At 42.0% G+C, this 22,641-nt stretch overlaps 1 protein-coding gene across 2 annotated transcripts in view; it reads right to left on the bottom strand.

Annotated features, from left to right (window-relative positions):
• LOC311131404 (serine/threonine-protein kinase MARK1-like) overlaps nt 1-22,641 on the bottom strand; it is an 82,565-nt gene that overhangs the window by 37,201 nt on the left and 22,723 nt on the right. For both annotated transcript variants that reach the window (XM_084164367.1, XM_084164368.1), the window contains exon 3: nt 18,580-18,633. In XM_084164367.1, the coding sequence (XP_084020493.1) occupies nt 18,580-18,633 (54 nt within the window). The remainder of the gene's footprint in view (nt 1-18,579; nt 18,634-22,641) is intronic.

Here is a 22,641-nt window from a genome sequence, read left to right as displayed (position 1 = left end):
CCAAACACTTGTTCACATTTTCTAAATGTTATGCGCATGTGCTACACAAAAAACCTGTTACTGATATTCACACTTCTACTCAATACAACACATATTGAATTTAACTTCACACTGTATAATAGAATACTGCATAAAATTGCTAATTTGCTCATATTTGCGAAGGCCTGCCTGTTATTTGGCTGGAGGAATGGGAGGAAGAAATTGACATTCATAATGATCTGCATGCCATTGTGTCAGTAAGAGGAAAACACTGCATCAAACTTTCACTGCTCCAATGTATCAAAAGACTGATCAGGGTCTGAACCCCCCCCCCCCCTCACCGCTAAATTATATGTTAAAAACTGATGAAGGAAAAGATGCGTAGGAAGAGTGGACGGAGAGTGGCTGGCAGATTACAGCTGCCACACCTGATATGCGCATGAAACAGGATTTCCGTTAGCTGGTAATAGCCGGCTTTTGGCCTATAGAAAAATTGAAAAGCCGATAAATAAAAAATTGGAGCCAGCCAATTGTCCAGGAGAAGAAAAGACCCCATAGCGAAATAATGCTTTTTAACCTATTCATTGATGAAAATACATTTGACATGTCATGCTTATTGGTCTATAGGAAATTTGCATAATTTAATGGAATTAAAATTAAAGCGTGTGTAGGCTATAGTATATTCCTTATGTATCTGATTTATCACTGGTGTACAACATACAGATACAGATCCTATGAGCGGAAAATATGTCAGACAGCGCGAGAGCTGCAGCAGCAGCATCTCAAATGGCAGGCAGGCTTCATCAGCGCGTCACACACCACTTTGCAATGAGCTTGAGGCAGTAGGTTATGCATTTTGAAAACATATACTGAGTTGTTTGAAACCTGAATGTTTTAATACATATTATGAGGGATGTCTTACCTTGCTTCAAAGTAGCTGAATAGATTCTCTTTCTACATTTCTAACAGATATTTTAATCTCTGTCACATGAAACTGCTCGCATGTGCGGTGGCCTTTTGACAATGGTGTTTTCCTGCTAATTGCATTATGGAATGAACAGTCACGCATAACCTACAGCCTTGTGCTCATTATAATGTGAAGAAAATGTTTATCAACACTTTAAGATAAATGTTCAGATCTGTTGCATCAGATCTACTGGTTGTATGAATTTGGGATCCATCTTCCCACAACTGTCTGTTTGGAATAGGCTATTTATTTCTCGACAAGCTGACCAATTGAATATGTAAAATGTTCTACTATGGGGGATAGTAGATTGACATAGGCTAGTGATTTTGCTTTTTGTTACTCGTCTTATTGGCTGAGGAAAAGTAAATGTGGACAGTTATTCTAACATCTTCAAAGTGCACATCAGAATTCGGTAAGAAGGACTGCACATCGTTGCATCCTCGACTTGCATGTTCTGTTAATATGAATTACCATAATCTAAATGTGATTTGTGTCATTCTGAGCACCGTGGGTGGACGCCCTAATCAGGTTACGCACCCAATGCATATGGGTCCGTCAGATTTCTCAAATGTCCGGTAAATGTAAATGTTGCCGGTCAAATGTCCTGCACCACATTTTCCTAACAGAAACCCTGGCATGAAAGTGAAGTGGACATTATTGGACTGGTGTATACAAGTGACTAGTTGCTGTTGCTTAAAAAAATGTATCACAATTTATAAACAAAACTGACTTAATAAACATTTTATAAAACAGGCGCCAGCGGGTTCTTTAGATCGGTAGGGCCAAAAAAAATGTGGTAGTATCATATGAAACGATACTACAGTATTCTAAAATGTTGGTATCATAAGTATCATGACGTTTTGGTTCTGTGATATTACCGTTGTACCGGTATATCGTGCAACACTAATTGTCTGCGCCCCCAATTGGCACCCTATTCCCTATATAATGCACTACTTTTGACCAGGACCCAAGTAGTGCGATGGGCCCTGGTCAAAATAGTGCACTATATAGGGAATAGGGTGCTACTTGGGAGGCAGACATCATCCTTTGACTGAACCAGTGGGGAATCCCCTCTCAAGGTCTTTCAAGGTGAGGGAAAAAATACGCACATACAAAGAAATAATTATGGTTCTCCTGTTGCACACAAACGCTTACCAGCATACATTAAACAAGTATGGAAATCAACTGAGAAAGTAGAGGGGCTTGTACTAAATGTTCCCTTTTGATTGCATTAACATAGTATTGCGGGTTATGGTGATGCTATTCCTTGCTTTTCCTGCAAATATAACACTCTACATTGATGCTATACGATTTACACACTCACACACGCCTGGTGAGATAATCTCCTTCCCCCCCGCATCCCCTCCCCTGAAACAAAGGGTAAACCAAATCATTACCCTATGAATCATTATCACAATGATTACAAGGTAGGGCTGGGCGATATCGAATTCATTCTTATTTGTTTTAGCGCAAATGTTCCAAATGCCTGTATCGCAAGAATCTAGGTCCTTTTGTTTTTATGAGCGTTTATCTTTTTGGTCTCATCTCCTTCGCTCCTTCTGTGCTGTGCACCTTCCCACTCGCACACAGACCCCAAGCCACTCCCCCTGCCACTCGCAACAACAAAGACGAAAGATCACTTCTTCCTCTCTGACAAACAGTTTCAACTCACTATTTACATTTGGAGGTTTGGTCCAACAGAACCGGTCACAAGGACACCGAAACACAATAAGACATTTTACTGTAATAGAGAAAACCTTTCTAATGATACAATTTGTATGTCTCAACTTCTCAAATTGCAAAGAGCAGAACCTACTAAAACGGGAGTATCAATGAACATTGATTCTGAATACTCAGTTTGTCACGCGCTGAATTGTGGTACCACTTACCGCTAGCAGCACTTTTGCCACAGTGTTATACTAGCTGTCTAGTCTGCGTTCTATAAAATGTGCAATGAGCATAAAAACTATTATATAAGGAATTGGCAACTCATTCTGAGAAATAAGGTAAACCACATGATTTCAACATCTGAACAAAGTGGACAGGCTAGCATGCGGTTCAAACAGTTGGAGATGGAAGGGTGTGTTCATAACAATTCAATTGTTGTACTTTGCTTGCTAGCAAATGTAACCAAATTGGCTAACTATAAAAGATTAGCTGGCTACCCACTAGCACGTGGACTTGTGCTTGAGAGATTGTTTGAGACCTGTGTTAATTTACTATAACGCCTGCTACAAGAAGTTGGTATTTATTAGTGAATGTGCATTATGCATGGTTCTGGTTAAATTTGTAACATAAAAGTGGATTTTTCAGACTTGAAAGCCAGATCAGTGATTGCAAAAAAGCAGGTTAAATTATTTTGATTAAATAATTACATTAGTGGGTCTTATGGTTGTGGAAGTCTTATATTAAGCCCAGGTATAATTTCACAAGCCCTGAATTCATCGGATTATCGCTGACTGTTTGAAATGCAGTGTATTTTACCTTTAATTGTACAACAATGCTTATTTAGAGAAAACATAAATTGTGATATTTTCAGGCCATATCACCCAGCCCATCTTCACTCATTTCTAAGAGGAAAACGTTTTGGGGTAAAGTTTCCTCTAGGTACAGATCCAGGAAAAGCTTCCCCTCCTCCAATCCTAACTATTACCGGGGTAAATGCAATACAGACCCAAGATCAGTATCTAGGGTCAACTTTAACCTACACCAGGGAAAACACTGTACACAGGTGCACTATTAGAAGGCGGTGTCAGTGTACAGAAACGTGAAGCTGTGGTGGGCAGGAACAGTGGTTCTATTTTTAGATCGGGGGGTATAAATAGCTCCGCACTTGGATACGGGAGAGCCTTGTAGCCACGGGACTTAACTCGATTCATATTCATGACATCGCGGCTCGTGATTGGCCCCTCGAAAAGCGAGGCTTGGTGGGAGCAACGAGCATCCATGACTAACGGATTGTGTGTATTTTTAACCGTGTGGATGTGTACATTGAATATGTGAACTCCATGCATGCGTGTTTGTATTTGAGCATCGGGGTACTTCTGCCCAGTACACCCAAACCAGTCTACCACTTACAAAGCACCCTCTTTGAAATGCACACAGAAACATGTGAGGGGAGTAGCAGACTGTAAGAAACACACACACTGAATTTGAGCATTAACGTTGGTTTTTATTCATGATTTGCGTCATTCACTGACTCGGACCACATCCATCTTGCTCTTAAGAGCCCCTCTAGAGTGTCCATACATCACATCAACGTCAGCCCTCTCATACACCAGGCACTCACACGTGCACACACATTTCTCAATGAACTACAGAGAAACCACACAGCCAACCCCTTTTTATCTACTCCTCTACTCCCATGACCCTTTGCGTCTGAGGACCCCCTTAGGGTGGCCTCTTGATGCCTGACTGGCTGATGAGAAGTGACAGACACGTGGGCCAGCTACCCCCCCCCTCCCATGACGCAAGTAGCACTGGAGTCTAGTCTGATCTACTTTAGGGTTTAGTCAATTTTAGGTTTCTGGTTTCATGCCCACTGAGCTTGTACCTGTGTTAGGACATACCAAGAGTCAAGTGACAACTGAAAACATGGGAAACCTAATCTAATTAACCTAAATGCAATGTGTAACTTTTTGAGCAACCTGACCAAATTCACATCGAATGTGTGTTATAGATCTGTCATTCTCATTGAAAGCAAGTCTAAGAAGCAGTAGATCTGTTCTATGTGCGCTATTTCTATGCTTCCCATTTTTAAGTTTTGTTTTTGCGTCTTCTACATTCTTTTTTTCAGCTTCAAAACATCTGGAAATACAATATTTTAGGTTATGGAAAATATATTCCACAGCGGGTTAGATGGTACAATGATTCTCTACACTATACATTACTTGTTTTGTCACAAACTGAAATTTTAGCAACCAGGTAATGGTGGAGCGATTTCTGCATATCTCTCCTTTAACCACATATGTGCCTTCCCACCAGAGACTAGATTCAATTACTGCATCTTATATTCCTGCCATGTCTCCTCCTTCCATTCTTTCTCTAGCGCTCTCTCCCTCTGTTTCTAAACTATATGTAATAAAGCATTACAAAAATACAAAAGGGGTGTGGAATTCCACAACAACAAAAATATAATAATCCTTATAGGACAAGCAGTACTACTGCATTATGACTGTCATGATGTCCAGGCAAAGCTTAGACCTGTGTGTTCCTTAAGTCCCAGCTGCCAGCCAAATAGCTGGCTACTAACCCTTATGTTACTGGGGTGTTAAAGATGCCACCAAATGTGATTTTCAGGGCAAAAGTTGTGTGGTGGGGCATGCCTCCGCACCCCCTAGCTTGCTACTGATTGATTTTATTCCAGTGTCTTACACACATTGGTGCCCAGCCAACAATACACTTATTTCTTGAAGTAATATGTGCACAAAACACAAAACTAATTGACATTTAGCAATTTACACACATAGATAGCCATAGTAAGAACAGCTGCCATTTTGTTACATTATACAAACAATACATTTCTCCTTCTCCCCCTTTGAAAATAAATTGAGCAATATCAAATTTTTTCATTATGCTGGCTACTCCAGATTTTCGGGAACATATAATTTGTTTTTAATGTGTTGAAAAAGATAATGAAACACTCACAAAATAAGCAGTACAAATGGGTGGTGAGGGGGTGATCAGCCACATAGGAATGAGTGAGGACATCTACGAAGTGATGTGCACAGTGCTTTCACAGTGAGAAGTGCATGAACTTCAAAATATGGTGAACATATACACACGCCTACACTAACCTGTGTGATATATGTGAAGACAACATGCATAAGAGCAACCACTACAATGAATGTGTCGCCGACACGCACAGACAACAATGTGTCGGAGAGCGGAAAGGTCACCTACCTGCTTAGAATGCAAGATGCGAAACTAAAGAAGAGATGGAAAGAGAGGGAGAGAGAAAGGCAAAAGGCTAAATGATGGAGCAGCACGAAGCAGGAGAGGGGTGGGGGCTCTTTCTTGCGACACCCATCACCAACGGCCCCAAAATATATCTTCCAACAATACAGAGTGACAGATCAATTGATCACATCCCGTTGTTCCCTTCACTACCACTGTTGCGCATTCCACATCTTCCCCGACTCGGCAACAGAGTCTAGGCCTGACACGGCAGATAGACCAGAGGGGTACCAGCCCAGGGAACATGCAGTGTTAACTAGTATTGTATTATTAGTACTGATAGTAGTACAACTAATATCATTAACCAGCTAAGCGTGACACCGGACTGGAGGAGGAGATTGCGCCTGCAATGGAGGACAGGAAGCTCTGGAAGACCGACTTTTCACCCCGTCGACCCCAGACAATCAGATGATGATGATTATTATAGTATAGTTACAATAGTTTTAGAATTAAAGGCTTTATATGAGAATGATATACAGCTAGCTGTTGAAGTATTACTATGGTAACTGCAGAGTATACAGTGGGGAAAAAAAGTATTTAGTCAGCCACCAATTGTGCAAGTTCTCCCACTTAAAAAGATGAGAGAGGCCTGTAATTTTCATCATAGGTACACGTCAACTATGACAGACAAAATGAGAAAAATAAATCCAGAAAATCACATTGTAGGATTTTTTATGAATTTATTTGCAAATTATGGTGGAAAATAAGTATTTGGTCAATAACAAAAGTTTCTCAATACTTTCTTATATACCCTTTGTTGGCAATGACACAGGTCAAACGTTTTCTGTAAGTCTTCACAAGGTTTTCACACACTGTTGCTGGTATTTTGGCCCATTCCTCCATGCAGATCTCCTCTAGAGCAGTGATGTTTTGGGGCTGTCGCTGGGCAACACAGACTTTCAACTCCCTCCAAAGATTTTCTATGGGGTTGAGATCTGGAGACTGGCTAGGCCACTCCAGGACCTTGAAATGCTTCTTACGAAGCCACTCCTTCGTTGCCCGGGCGGTGTGTTTGGGATCATTGTCATGCTGAAAGACCCAGACACGTTTCATCTTCAATGCCCTTGCTGATGGAAGGAGGTTTTCACTCAAAATCTCACGATACATGGCCCCATTCATTCTTTCCTTTACACGGATCAGTCGTCCTGGTCCCTTTGCAGAAAAACAGCCACAAAGCATGATGTTTCCACCCCCATGCTTCACAGTAGGTATGGTGTTCTTTGGATGCAACTCAGCATTCTTTGTCCTCCAAACACGACGAGTTGAGTTTTGACCAAAAAGTTCTATTTTGGTTTCATCTGACCATATGACATTCTCCCAATCCTCTTCTGGATCATCCACAAACTTCAGCAAACTTCAGACGGGCCTGGACATATACTGGCTTAAGCAGGGGGACACGTCTGGCACTGCAGGATTTGAGTCCCTGGCGGCGTAGTGTGTTACTGATGGTAGGCTTTGTTACTTTGGTCCCAGCTCTCTGCAGGTCATTCACTAGGTCCCCCCGTGTGGTTCTGGGATTTTTGCTCACCGTTTTTGTGATCATTTTGACCCCACGGGGTGAGATCTTGCGTGGAGCCCCAGATCGAGGGAGATTATCAGTGGTCTTGTATGTCTTCCATTTCCTAATAATTGCTCCCACAGTTGATTTCTTCAAACCAAGCTGCTTACCTATTGCAGATTCAGTCTTCCCAGCCTGGTGCAGGTCTACAATTTTGTTTCTGGTGTCCTTTGACAGCTCTTTGGTCTTGGCCATAGTGGAGTTTGGAGTGTGACTGTTTGAGGTTGTGGACAGGTGTCTTTTATACTGATAACAAGTTCAAACAGGTGCCATTAATACAGGTAACGAGTGGAGGACAGAGGAGCCTCGTAAGAAGAAGTTACAGGTCTGTGAGAGCCAGAAATCTTGCTTGTTTGTAGGTGACCAAATACTTATTTTCCACCATAATTAGCAAATAAATTCATTAAAAATCATATAATGTGATTTTCTGGATTTTTTTTCCTCAATTTGTCTGTCATAGTTGACGTGTACCTATGATGAAAATTACAGGTCTCTCATCTTTTTAAGTGGGAGAACTTGCACAATTGGTGGCTGACTAAATACTTTTTTCCCCACTGTAGCTCAGACTGAGTATTTATAATGGAACACGCTTGAGTACACTAATTGAAAAGGGACAAGCCAATTAAAGCAAATGATACAGAAAAATCAACCATAAAAAACTGAGAGGAAACAAACTAAGACAAAAATTAAGCAGCCTTACTAATTAATAAATGGGTAGGAATGTATGGAATGAGAGACGTTTTACATTACGGTAGCCTTATAATACTACAGTTACGCTTAGGAAATAGCCTATGTAAGCACTGGACCAGAAATTGGCCTGGGCATATCTAACACACCAGACAGTTTTCTTTCCCCTCAAAGCCCCCATTATTAGACAATTCATTATAATTTGGCGCAAAACAGGCCCACTGGGCTACAGATGGACCAGCCCATCTGGCATTTGTCCATACTGCTCAATTGCCAGTCTGTTTCTGTACCAAGTCAAATTGGAGGACGTAAATTACAAGTAACTTCGAATAGTATCCACTGAACAACCAGAGTACTATTTGGGTAATTCAACTGTAGTTAGTCTGTCGCAGAATATGGAGTTGTGGAGTGCTACCATGTTATTGAGCACCACGGCAATATTCTCTCGGCATGAAACTGAAGAAAATGGTTAGAAACAGAGTGAAACAGGGAGGTACTATGATCTGAACTTATATATAGATATATGCACATTTTCTCATTTGAAATGAACACTACCCTGACTTCATTCTGTTATACTTTTTCTCAATAGGCTCCTCACAAAATATAACCATTTGACTACCCAACACATTCTATTCAGAGGTCCCTAAGGATGCTCCTTCCTCCTCATTCTTAATATGCTATTTGTAATGCATTCTTGTGCATTGAGTTGAGCAACAGACAGAGAAATGTAGGGGATATTTTTAGCAAGATATTTCCAAAATCCACCACAAAGCCACAACAACATTCCGAGCTGACTTTGACAAGTGCACAACTTCCTGCGAGGGTGGAATTCGTTGACGGTGTCCTGGATATCTATGTCTATGTGTGGGTTCATCGTTCCGACTCGCTCTTGGCTCCCTCTCCACCACTCTCTCATGCACACACACTGATTTAGCCCACATCATTAAACTCTGTTCAGTGCAGCAGCCGGACTGCACATTTCTCAAGAAACAACCACACACACATGTGACAATGACGCACACGCTGAAAAATGTCTGTTACACAGCAGGTTTAGCTAGGCTTGTTAATTGCTTCCAGAAGTTACAACCGTTGACACCGTAAGATCCCTCTATCCATTATGGCACAGATACAAAGATCCTCTTTCTACCTCTATGGGCAGACTGCATTGGGTTGTCCCATGTCATTTCAGCAAGCCATGACACCATCTCAGATTGCTCTGAAATCATTTCTGTAGTAAGAAACATATAATGAGCATTCCTGCAACATTATTTTGTTGAAATATAATTTGATCTGAGAAATTAAGCTAATTGATTGCACCCTAATAGGCCATTTTTAATTTACAGGATTCATATATTCAATAACTAGAGTACCTAACATCTGATTTGGATCAAACTTTTTTCTAACAATGAGTAAGACATGAGGAATCTAAAGAAATGGTCAAGTCACCCACAGATCCCCACGCCAATCCCACCCCCATAACGAGCCTACAGTATCAGTTCTCCATGTCTGACAAGTAGTATGGAGCTGCAGCTCGGAGCTCCATACTTTAATATATTCTCAGTGAATTTTGTGATATTTATTTTCCCCGTTTAGAGAAATGAGTCATTGAAGTTGTTAGGTTTAAGACCCATCCTACCTCCTGATATTATCAGGTTCTGACCATTGAGTTTACATTAGCCTACATTTGACCGGTGCTTTCCAACTATATAAACTATATCATAACAGACCTGATATAGCCTTGGGACAGTGGCAGTCGGTGCTGTTTAAGATTAGGGAGGAAACATATTTTTTTAGGAGCATGGCCTTATTTCTATTACAGCATATTGGATGACTAATTCATATTCCATTCAAATCAAATCAAATTTTATTGGCCACATGCGCCGAATACAACAGGTGCAGACATTACAGTGAAATGCTTACTTACAGCCCTTAACCAACAGTGCATTTATTTTTAACAAAAAAGTAAAAATAAAACAACAACAAAAAAAGTGTTGAGAAAAAAAGAGCAGAAGTAAAATAAAATAACAGTAGGGAGGCTATATATACAGGGGGGTACCGGTGCATAGTCAATGTGCGGGGGCACCGGCTAGTTGAGGTAGTTGAAGTAATATGTACATGTGGGCAGAGTTAAAGTGACTATGCATAAATAATTAACAGAGTAGCAGCAGCGTAAAAGGATGGGGTGGGGGGGCAGTGCAAATAGTCCGGGTAGCCATGATCCGTTGCACCCCTTCTCAAAAAACCAACACTCGATCCCTCTGATGTCAACAACTACAGACCAGTATCCCTTCTTTATTTTCTCTCCAAAACTATTGAGCGTGCCGTCTTTAGCCAACTCTCTTGCTATCTCTCTCAGAATGACCTTCTTGATCCAAACCAATCAGGTTTTAAGACTGGTCATTCAACTGAGACTGCTCTTCTCTGTGTCACGGAGGCTCTCCGCACTGCTAAAGCTAACTCTCTCTCCTCTGCTCTTGTCCTTCTAGACCTGTCTGCTGCCTTTGATACTGTGAACCATCAGATTCTCCTCTCCACCCTCTCCGAGCTAGGAATCTCTGGCGCGGCTCACTCTTGGATTGCGTCCTACCTGACTGGTCGCTCCTACCAAGTGGCGTGGCGAGAAGCTGTCTCCGCACCACGTGCTCTCACCACTGGTGCCTCCCAGGGCTCAGTTCTAGGCCCTCTCCTATTCTCGCTATACACCAAGTCACTTGGCTCTGTCATATCCTCACATGGCCTCTCCTATCATTGCTACGCAGACGACACACAACTAATCTTCTCCTTTCCCCCTTCTGATACGCAGGTGGCGAATCGCATCTCTGCATGTCTGGCAGACATATCAGTATGGATGACGGATCACCACCTCAAGCTGAACCTTGGCAAGACGGAGCTGCTCTTCCTCCCGGGGAAGGACTGCCCGTTCCATGATCTCGCCATCACGGTTGACAACTCTGTTGTGTCCTCCTCCCAGAGTGCAAAGAACCTAGGCGTGACCCTGGACAACACCCTGTCGTTCTCCGCTAACATCAATGCGGTGACCCGATCCTGTAGGTTCATGCTCTACAACATTCGGAGAGTACGACCCTGCCTTACACAGGAAGCGGCACAGGTCCTAATCCAGGCACTTGTCATCTCCCGTCTGGATTACTGCAACTCGCTGTTGGCTGGGCTCCCTGCCTGTGCCATTAAACCCCTACAACTCATCCAGAATGCCGCAGCCCGTCTGGTGTTCAACCTTCCCAAGTTCTCTTACATCACCCCGCTCCTCCGCACACTCCACTGGCTTCCAGTTGAAGCTCGCATCTGCTACAAGACCATGGTGCTTGCCTACGGAGCTGTGAGGGGAACGGCACCTCCGTACCTTCAGGCTCTGATCAGTCCCTACACCCAAACGAGGGCATTGCGTTCATCCACCTCTGGCCTGCTGGCTCCCCTACCTCTGCGGAAGCACAGTTCCCGCTCAGCCCAGTCAAAACTGTTCGCTGCTCTGGCACCCCAATGGTGGAACAAGCTCCCTCACGACGCCAGGACAGCGGAGTCACTCACCACCTTCCGGAGACATTTGAAACCCCACCTCTTTAAGAATACCTGGGATAGGATAAAGTAATCCTTCTACCCCCCCCCCCAAAAAAAATAATAAAAATAAAACATTGTAAAGTGGTTATCCCACTGGCTATAAGGTGAATGCACCAATTTGTAAGTCGCTCTGGATAAGAGCGTCTGCTAAATGACAAATGTAAAATGTAAATAATTGTGTGTTTCCGTACCTTACAAAGCATAATATGCCTGTAACTCAATGCAATGCTTTTAAAATAGAAAAATCGTTCTTTAGGGCTAAATTTTAGCAAATTTAAAAATTGCAATTAATCGCGATTAACTAATGCTATTAACTCGATTAATACTTTTAATCATTTGACAGCCCTAATGTAAATATATTTAGTATAGTTTATCTAAAAAGGCTAACTTTAATGTTTCACGTAAAAAATTAATAATGCAATTCTCTGATAGGATGGGCCTCCCCTTCCTCTTCTGAGTAGTCTCCACTGCCTTGGGATAAAGATAACATAAGGACACTATTGTTTATCATCCAATGATATAACAGCATGAAGAACATACAGGCAATAGCACAAATAAATTACATATACTTGATACTCAGAGGGCCACACACACACAATGTGGACATCCTCTTGCCAATATGTAGCCTACAAAGCAAGTTTACAGATCAGACTTGTTTACTGATCTATTCCAGGGGTTCCCAAAATGTTTCACTCCCCCCTTCCAGCATTGGGGAACATCCTGCCCCTCCACCACGTCTATTTCTATGGACACAAGCACTGTTCATGACACAAACTGTTCATGACACAAACTGTTTAACCCCTCTTGTTGGCGGAGAGAAAATATTGCAGGTTTAAAGCTTATTTCTTGCAATTCTATACATTTTGCCATGTCTAATGTGTATTCATGTGATATTTGAGTGACTCAAACATTACCATCTATGGGCTAAAAAAACCTATCTAAAAAAAACATTAGCTGACATGGGCTAGTTGATCTGGACATTTATGACAAGTTATAAATAGCTCTAAGGTATGCAATGACTGAAATGACAAGAGGAAAACGGATGATGCACTACCCAATTTCGAAATTGCACCTTGTGCTCTACCATTACAACTTTCAAAAGTAAGTTGAAACCACCCCATGCTGACCGCTCACAGTTTGGGAACCACTGATCTATTCAATGCTGGCCAAAATCCACTCAAGATTTTAGAGGGGTAATTTATGAGTATGGGACTACGGGCTGCACAAATCCATCAAAATGCCCTGGTCAAGTCTCCTGCTCCACCAGCGAACCAACAGAGATGTGTCTTGTGGGGAGTCAGAAAGCAGTCTCGAATGATTAATCAGAAAACAGGCCCTGAAAATTCCTTCCCTTGGAGGTACTTTGCAGCATGGTCAAGTAATTGACGGGCAGACCGTGGACCATTTTTAGCTTTTCCGACCACACACGAAAAAAACATACATACATACAGAATACTAGCAGGGTAACAGGCCTGCGGAGCTTTGACAAATTCCACACCGTGTTTTTATTATACGAGAACTCGTGGTGCATGCGTCTCGATAGTCCAATGCGGCTTCCTCTTCTCTCCATCTGCGCAGATCGGAAAACACAGGATAAAGTGACAGCAATATGTCGAATGCCTTTTAGGAATTTGCTTTCACTTGGAAATAAAACAAGGAGGTCTCTAAACTATTTATATTCAACCTTATTTCAGGTATGCACAGATGTAAGGAAAGGAGACAAGGGGAGGAGGCCTTTTTAGACTATTGACGTGCACCCTTTGTGTTGAAGGACAAAGGACCCATGGCTGTGGGAGGATGTGGCTAGTTCAGAAATCACTGACCCTCACCTTCACGGAGCAAATGGGGCCTAATGTGAGCTATTGATCAGCTGGAATACGATAGCATGGATGGCCATCGCATTATAAGTGTCTCGGGCCATTATCGACAGCTTCTGCCTTCTGTGAAGTCACAAGCCAGCCTATGCCCTGTTTCATGTTCTAAAAGAAAGCTGTACCTAAACGATTACATTTTTCTGTCTGCAACTCTGTATGTCCATCTGTCAGTCTCTCTGTTGAGATCATCCATCCCATCATCCACTCCTTTCATCCACCCATCCTAGACAGGCCGATGCAGGGTGTTCTGAATGACATCCACCACCAGAACTGCTCATTGTGTGACAGTATGAGCGAGAGCGAGCGAGAGACTCTAGCGTGACTCATTACCGCACTAAAACGCGAGCAACCTCTGCGTGGTCGTAAACAACCGGAAACCAGTGACGCAACTTCCGCTTTTGGACGTTAACAAGGCGACACTCCATCTTAACCCTTTACACTCGTGGGAATTGGCCTAAATGGATAGGGCTAAATTGAAATGTTTCTTAAAGAAGAAATATGAAAAGCATATGCCTAACCATGGTAGCAATTGAAAAGGCAACAGTTTGGAGATTATGGGAAAATTATTACACCAAAAGGGTAAGGACACAACAGTTCACCTGACACAAGACTCAATCCAAACAATACACTTGATTTCATGTGCATTTTACATTTACTGTATTTTGCCGCATTTGTTGATAATGAAATCAGAAAATACTCTTGATTTGATATTAAGATAAAAATGGATTGGACCTTTAATATACCACAGTATATAGATATGTAGAAATAAGTTTAAAGGCTGAAAATGCAATGATGACTTGACCTCATAAGACCAGCTAGTTACACCTAGCATATGTTTTAGACACAAAATAGGCCCACATATTGATTTTATGCAATCGTCATGCCACATTTCTCTTCATCCATTAAAACGGTTAAAACTATACCCAAAACACTAAGATAATAACATGTCCCTTGGTCTTTTTCCCAACAAAGTCATTGTACATTTTAGATAAATATGAATCACTCGCTAAATCAGTATTCGCTAGTTTATGAAATAACAGCAATCCCACAAATTCTTGGGTTTATTTATGTGCGTTGCTAGGAGCCCTCTGCATGTAAACCTATAATAATGGTATTGTAATGACTGACGTTTCATTCCCAAGGCCACACCAGATGCCTGCCAAAGCTGTATCTAGGGGATTTCTGGTGTTTGGATTTCAATGCAAAAAGAGGAGACCTTGTATGCTTCTCTGTCTCCCACTTCAGGCTCGTATTTCCAGTGAACCGAGCACACCTCCCCCAGAGACCACTGATCGAGCTCACATACAAGCTCTGGGATTGAAATGGAGGACTATCAGAAGCTTATGGTTCAGGTTTGTAGTTGTGTCACGGCTAAGTTACTTGAAAGAGAAAGGTCTTGCAGGTGTCGCAGATGCGTTATGTTTTGTGGTCCTCTGTAGCTCAGCTGGTAGAGCACGGTGCTTGTAACACCAAGGTAGTGGGTTCGATCCCCGGGACCACCCATACACAAAAATGTATGCACGCATGACTGTAAGTCGCTTTGGATAAAAGCGTCTGCTAAGTGGCATGTTATATTATATGTTATTTCAAAACACAGGACAAAATAAAAAAAATAGTTATGCTGGAAGGAATCTAGTGAGGGTGCAGTTCGCACCAAGACACTGTCAACCAACCCCGCTCTAGGTAGAAGTTTCCCTTAACAACCGATCTAGGACCAGCGTACCCTCCCCCAGTCATACCTTTAACCATTAGGTTAAAATAGCTAAACTGATTTTAGATCAGTGTCTAGGTGCAACTTAATCCTATTCCACCAAACCCAGATTATCTACAGCTAAGCCCCTCCTATCAGACCTAGACACAACAAGGTTGCTCTTAACATCAGCCATAGGCCCAACCACATCTCCGAACCAAGGGAAGCAATGCATTAAAAGGTAATAAGCATTCACTGTTGGTCTCTCGCAGAGCCACAGATAAACATAGTTTAGCCAACTGGGTTTGAGATGTTGAATTTCCATGGGCAGCATGTTGGCACCAAAAGTCATATGACATCACTATCCAATTAGAATCCATATCATATTATTGTTATTATGGAAGGCTTATAGCCAAAATGGAGGGAGGTTTGCCGAACCCTGGCGGGGCATACTTGTGAACTTTTGCTAAGACCATTGGTTTAAAGCATTGGTCTTAAATGGCTAGCTGCCAACTTTTCTCATAGGCCAACCTGGCAAAATTAGCCACGATGCTGGGGATACCTATCAGAGACCTTAAACGGTAGCGACACCATCCAATTGCATTTGTTAAACAGGTCAACTTGGCCACTAGAGGGAGATAGTTAAACTATCCAGCTAATATATGCCATTCATCAGATGTTTTTATCCAAAGCGACTAACAGTCATGCATGCCAACTGCTTGGTTTAGTTTGTTACCAATGGTCTTGGTAAGTGGAGTGTGCCAATATACAGTGTACAAACCATTAGGAACATATTCCTAATATTGAGTTTTCCCTCAGAACAGCCTCAATTCGTCAGGGCATGGACTCTACAAGATGTCGAAAGCGTTCCACAGGGATGCTGGCCCATGTTGACTCCAATGCTTCCCACAGTTGTGTCAAGTTGGCTGGATGTCCTTTGGGTGGTGGACCATTCTTGATACACACAAACAGTTGAGCGTGAAAAACCCAGCAGCGTTGCAGTTCTTGACGCACTCAAACCGGTGCATCTGGCACCTACTTCCATACCCCGTTCAAAGGCAATTAAATATTTTGTATTGCCCATTCACCCTCAGTAGCTAGGTTTCCATCCAATTTGCAACAGATTTATGCAAATATTCTAAAATCTGCATTTTTCCACCAGAGACGTTTCCATTAAACTGACTTTTTGCAGATAAAAGGCTGTGCGTGATGACGTAGTGCACATAAGTAACTTATCCGTTCAATTCCGATGTACCGGATGAAAAATACAAGTTAAATGGGTTTCTATTGCATTTTTTTCTCTGATGGTTTTGTCACAAAAACTGGAGCATTATTTAGCAGATGTGCCAACTCTGGTATTGTCACATGCGCTCTAGCCAACAGCTCCCAGATACAGTGTGGGTAGGCTACCTACATTGAGATTATTATGGATAAGAGCGGTATTACATTTACATCATTTAGCAGATATTACTTGTATTTGTCAAATGGCAGCCAAGCATCGATCATCATGTCACCAGAATAAGACCCTCGATATTTATTGGAAAGGAGCATAAAGCTCATTACCTAACACACTGACCACCCAGTGAAGTTCATCATAACTTATGTCATCTGTAGCCTAATAAACTGCATGATTTCCCCCAGTCGTAGTGGGAGAACCATACACCATATCATCGCGTGACTCTAAGTTTACTTCAATATGATGGTTATTATATCAATATTTGCACATAAAGCCATTTCCACCGACATTTCTCGCATAATTTATTTTACCAACAAAAAGATCCCACCATGTCGAACAAACATTGACGGCATTTATAAAATTGTTTCCATCTGCCCGGTCGTGACTTGTTTCATGCGTCAGGTAATTCATTCGCATGAAATGGTTGGACGGAAACGTGGTTACTGGCACTCATACACTATCCATGTCTCAAATCTCTCAAGGCTTAAAAATCCTTCTTTAACCAAGCTCCTCCCTTTCATCTACACTGATTAAAGTGGATTTAACAAGTGACATCAATAAGAGATCATAGATTTCACCTGGATTCACCTGGTCAGTGTCATGGAAAGCAGGTGTTCCTAATGTTTTGTACATTCAGTGTATTTTGCATGATGCTTCCTTGACTAGGCTACTGTATTGATGTTATACAAAATTCAAAAGGCAGTAAGGCACGTTTACGCATATATACAAAATGCCATGTTTTTGCTCACTACTTCATACACATTCATGTGCTTTTACAATATTTTGTTATTATTTTTTAAAAGAGGATTATGCAGTTATATACGTATCTACATCCATCGTAAAAATATCGAAGATGATGGTGGTCTTGTCAACTGGTTGTATTTTCTCCTGACCATTATGACTGTTTGGTGGCATAGTCCACTAAGACAGTTGGCTCAAAGTTGAATGGCTGTGAGTTCAAATCACATATGGGGCAAGTTGTTATTTTAAGAAAATATCGCTCCACTGCTGGTCCTCAAATCAAATAACGCATATGTGACGAAGTAGATAATTATAACAATCCATATAAAACGACGTAGGCCTACATTTGGTGAACACATCCATGCAATATGATTATTAGGTCCTAGCAATGTGTTTGGCTGAAGAAGGCTGAAGAAAGATGTTCCTTATGGAATTCATTCTTAATCTTCATTTTCAAGGTGATGACTGCATTTTTTCTCTCAACACAATACCACAATGAATGTTAGTCTACATTTCAAAGGAAAAAGTATCACCCATTGGGGGATTAAAACTTACGGCGTAAGTGGTGATAGATATCAGGAACTAAGCACCTTACACGGAGTTAATTGTCAAGACACGTATTTGCACGTGATGTAGTTAATTTGATTATGAGAACGTGCAATGGATTTCTGGTAAGGATGCTTTAGTGAAAAAGTGTTGGGATCAGGTCCAACTACGTCGACGATTTTAATTGGCTGATAAGGATTTAGTCACCGGATATAATTATCTGCTCAGCTAGTCGGCCCCAGCATCGTGGCTAATTTTGCCAGGTTGGCCTATGAGAAAAGCTAGCAGCTAGCCATTTAAGACCAATGGTTTAAACCAACGGTCTTAGCAAAAGTTCACGAGCATGGCCCCTATGTGTCTGTGGCTCTGGTCTCTCATACACAATGTCATCCATTGTCTGAAGCAAAACCCAAAAAGGGAGGCTGTATTGATATCATCATCTGATCTCTGTGCTCACGTGACCCATCATAGACTGTGTTTAACAGAGAGAGCGAGAGGGGATCAGAGAGGAAGAGAAGAAAGAAGAGGCGCTTGAATGTGAGGGCTTACCTTCTGTAGACTTGTGGGGTTCAACTGCGTTTTGTCTATTATCTTCACGGCAACCTACGGGGGAAGGAGACAAACAAAAAATAGACATTACACACCAATCACATCAGGCCAAAGCCATGTGACATCACCCATTTTGTGTTTGACAATGGAAGGTTTTGATCCTCTAATCCTAACCCAGGTTTACCGGAGTCTGAGGAGCTTCTGAGAGAGAGGCTGTGTCACAAATGGCACCCTTTCCCCTGTATAGCGCACTACTTTTGACCAGAGCCTTATGGGCCCTGGTCAAAAGTAGCGCACTATATAGGGAATATGGTGCCATTTAGGACAGCCAGAAAGTTATGATGAAATGGTAATTTAGCATCATGGTTAGCACAACACAAGGTGTGCTTTCCTCAGAACAGAGGGATCAAGTCGCCGGAGTGCAGATTCGACAGCCTTGGGTTGGTAACAAGCTTAAAATGGAAAATCTATTCAGGCCCAACTCTTTCTGTCTGCCGGCGAAACAAAACAGATAAACGCTGTCCCGGTTACGGAGGCTGCAAATGCACAAACTGATGAATGTTTTGAATGGAGGACAGTATGAGAATGTGATTTGGACGCACACACACACCAACACTCACTGACACAGACACACAGTGACACAGCAACACCCACCAGCCCCACACACAGTTGTGGTGGTTGTAATGACTTTCCTCAACCATTATATCAGGCTGAGACTGCTCTTAAAAATGTCTAGAGATGACTGCTGAGGTCTATACAGGCTCTGCTGGTTCCTTTCATATTGGTAAATAAAAATGTATCCTGGCCACTGAGTGAGGGATCTTAAAGGAAGCATACATGCTCATAGTGAAAGGCAGTAAGTAGGTGGCCATTTCATCTATTGAGGTCTAGGCCAGAGGCTCTCGTGTCGATCCATAATTTCTAACCATTAAAGAGACAAGTTATGGTCCAACAGTTAAAGCGACACACTCCTTAATTTGACTGTGGCTGCTTTAAGGACAATGAATCAGAGGGTTGTTGGTTCAAATCTGAGCTGGTGCAGTGCTGCTGTTTTGTCCTCCTGGTGCAAAATATTAACTGCTTCATAAAGTGGAATTGAGAGGAGGAATAAGTTGATTTATTTGGGCCTGTGTTGGTGTACTCATCAGCAAGAGCGTCATTTAAAAATACACTATAATAATTCACTGGCAGTTCCATTTGTCCAGATCCACCCCCACAGATTACAAACCAGTCAAAAGGGCTGCCACTGCACTTGAGGTGAAAGTTACAGATTGCGCCTTTAAAGACGCATTTGAAATTCATTTTAAAGCGTAGCTGAGATAGGTTGCATCAGTCCCCAAGACTACAATCAACCATAATCACTATAATCAACACACAATCACTTTTGGGATAAGAGATGAAACTAGCACAAGGCAAATCATAGGCACCGTAGAATATGCCTCCCTTGCAAACAGCAGCCTCTCCTCTTCTGAAATATGGATATGTAATTGGACACCATTACTGGGTAGAAACAGCAGGCTTCCGAGACCATAAGCGTTCGCATCCTATCATCCTGAGTAGGCATACCGGAATGTTTTATTTTACACGTAACAACCTCTCACTCAATGCTCTGGTGAGAGTACTGACGTACATTGCATCAATAATTTAACCTATACTGTGGCTCATGCTGGGTCAGCGTGCCAAGCCAAAGTTATTTCCATTTCAAAAGTAGACTTTAAACTGCGCTGAGGTTTTGGCCAACGCTGAAAGAGAATTGTTGAGTGGTTGAGGTCAATGGGTGGTGAGGGCAACCAGTGCAGCCATATCTTGTTAACTCTTGATTTGTCTTTAAGTGGCTGACAGCATTTTAGCAACATCAAATCTGATTAAAATATGTTGATATACACCCCCTGGAAGAATGCCACTTTTTATTTAAAAAAATCTGACAAGCGACCACTTAGATATGGTCATTTTCACGTTTTCATAAATTCTTAGAATGTTTGGTAATTACATATACTAAGGCACTTTTAAAACAATTATAGCAACAGAGTGGGAAAGCGGCTGTGCGTTTGGACAATTAATAGACACTGCACTAAATAAAAGCTAATAAAAACATCAGTCTCATCCAGGACCGGAGTCTACGCAGCCCAGCGCACCATAGCCAGTTGGCTCAGTTGGTAGAGCATGGTGCTTGCAACGCCAGGGTTATGGGTTCGATTCCCACCGGGGACCAGAACAAAAAAATATTGGATGAAAATGTATGCATTCACTACTAGCGCTAGGGCAGTCATGACATTTTGTGAGCCGGTGATTGTCAAGCAAATAACTGCCGGTCTCACGGTAATTGACCGTAATTAACATAAACACATTTAGCATAGCTTACAAGTCATTGATGCAGACCTTTGGAACATCCACATTTTAAAAAGTCTAATAAATCCATATAATATAGCCTACGGCAGGGGTGTCAAACTAATTTTAGCTCAGGGGCCACATGGAGGAAAATCTATTCCCAAATGGGCCGGACCGGAAAAATCATGGTATATATAACTTAAAAACAACAACTTCAGATTGTTTTCTTTGTTTTAATACGATCAACATACAACATAAAGCTGGAGCCTGAGGACAGTGTGTCCAAAATAGTACAAGCACAACATCACTATTAATCATAAAACACGTCAAGTTTATTTGAAAATTCTAAAGAAAAAGAACACAAACACACAATGCCTCAGTGATTAACAGAACTGTTTCACAGATCACAGAACTATATCAGGGTGTCATTTCTCAAGCAGAAATGTAGATAAAAATAATGAAATCCTGTTCCCCAAACAAGTGCAAGAACCACAGAGTCAAGAATAGGTTAAATATACAAATAAAATAAAATCAATTAAAAACAATAGCACATCAACATAAAAACATAAACATAAATCTGAAAGCGTTGCTCAAACTCCCGTAACAGTCCCGTTATTTTATCTTTGAACCGCTTCATGTCTGCCACATGTTGGGTCGCGCACACATTTTTCAGACAGGGGAAGTGAGCTGCATCACCACCGGCAAGTTGCGTCTCCCACAATGACAGCTTCAACTTGAAAGAACGTATGCTGTCATAATACTGCGTGACAACTTTGTTGCGCCCTTGCAGCTGTTTGTTCAAGTTATTCAGGTGCTCTGTAACATCCACCATAAATGCAAGGTCCGGCATCCATTCTGCGGAATGAAATTCTAACACTGGTTTGCCCTTTTCTTCCATGAACTGTTCAATTTCTTCTCGTAAATCAAAGAAACGCCTCAGCACAGCACCTCGGCTTAACCATCTTACCTCAGTGTGGTATGGCAGGCCATAGATGTGGTCTTTCTCTATGAGAAGGCTGTCAAACTGATGGTGATTCAGGCTTCTGGATCGGATGAAATTAACAGTTTGGATGACCACCTTCATGACGTTATCCATCTTTAATGACTTGCAACACAAAGCCTCCTGGTGCAAAATACAGTGAAAAGTCAAAAAATCACGTCCTCCATTTGCAGATTGCACTTTCTCTCTGAACTTTGTCACAACGCCTGCTTTTTTTCCCGATCATTGAGGGCGCACCATCTGTAGCCAGGCTGACAGCGTGGGACCAGTCCACGCCGACCCTGTCCAGCGCGTCGACGAGTGCGGTAAAAATATCAGCTGCTGTCGTTGTATCTGTCATCGGCACCAACTCCACAAACTCCTCGGTGACGGTCAATGTGTCATCAACTCCGCGGATGAAAAAATGGCCAGTTGTGCAACATCTGTAATGTCCGTGCTTTCATCAATTGCAACCGAAAACGCAATAAATGACTTTACTTTTTGCTTCAACTGGCTGTCCAAATCCACTGAAAGATCGGAAATCCTGTCTGCAACTGTGTTTCTTGTCAGGCTGATATTTGCAAAAGCCTGCCGCTTTTCAGGGCACACAATCTCCGCTGCCTTCATCATGCATGTTTTTACAAATTCACCCTCACTAAATGGTTTTGAAGCCACTGCGATTTCATTAGCAATGAGGTAGCTAGCTTTCACTGCAGCGTCACTGATGTCTCGGCTGTGAGTAAACACAGACTGCT

This window comes from Coregonus lavaretus (genome assembly GCF_964263955.1).
Source record: "Coregonus lavaretus genome assembly, chromosome: 6".
Lineage (NCBI taxonomy): Eukaryota > Metazoa > Chordata > Actinopteri > Salmoniformes > Salmonidae > Coregonus > Coregonus lavaretus.
Note: the sequence above shows the minus strand (reverse complement) of the source record. Positions and strands in the feature narration are given on the sequence as shown.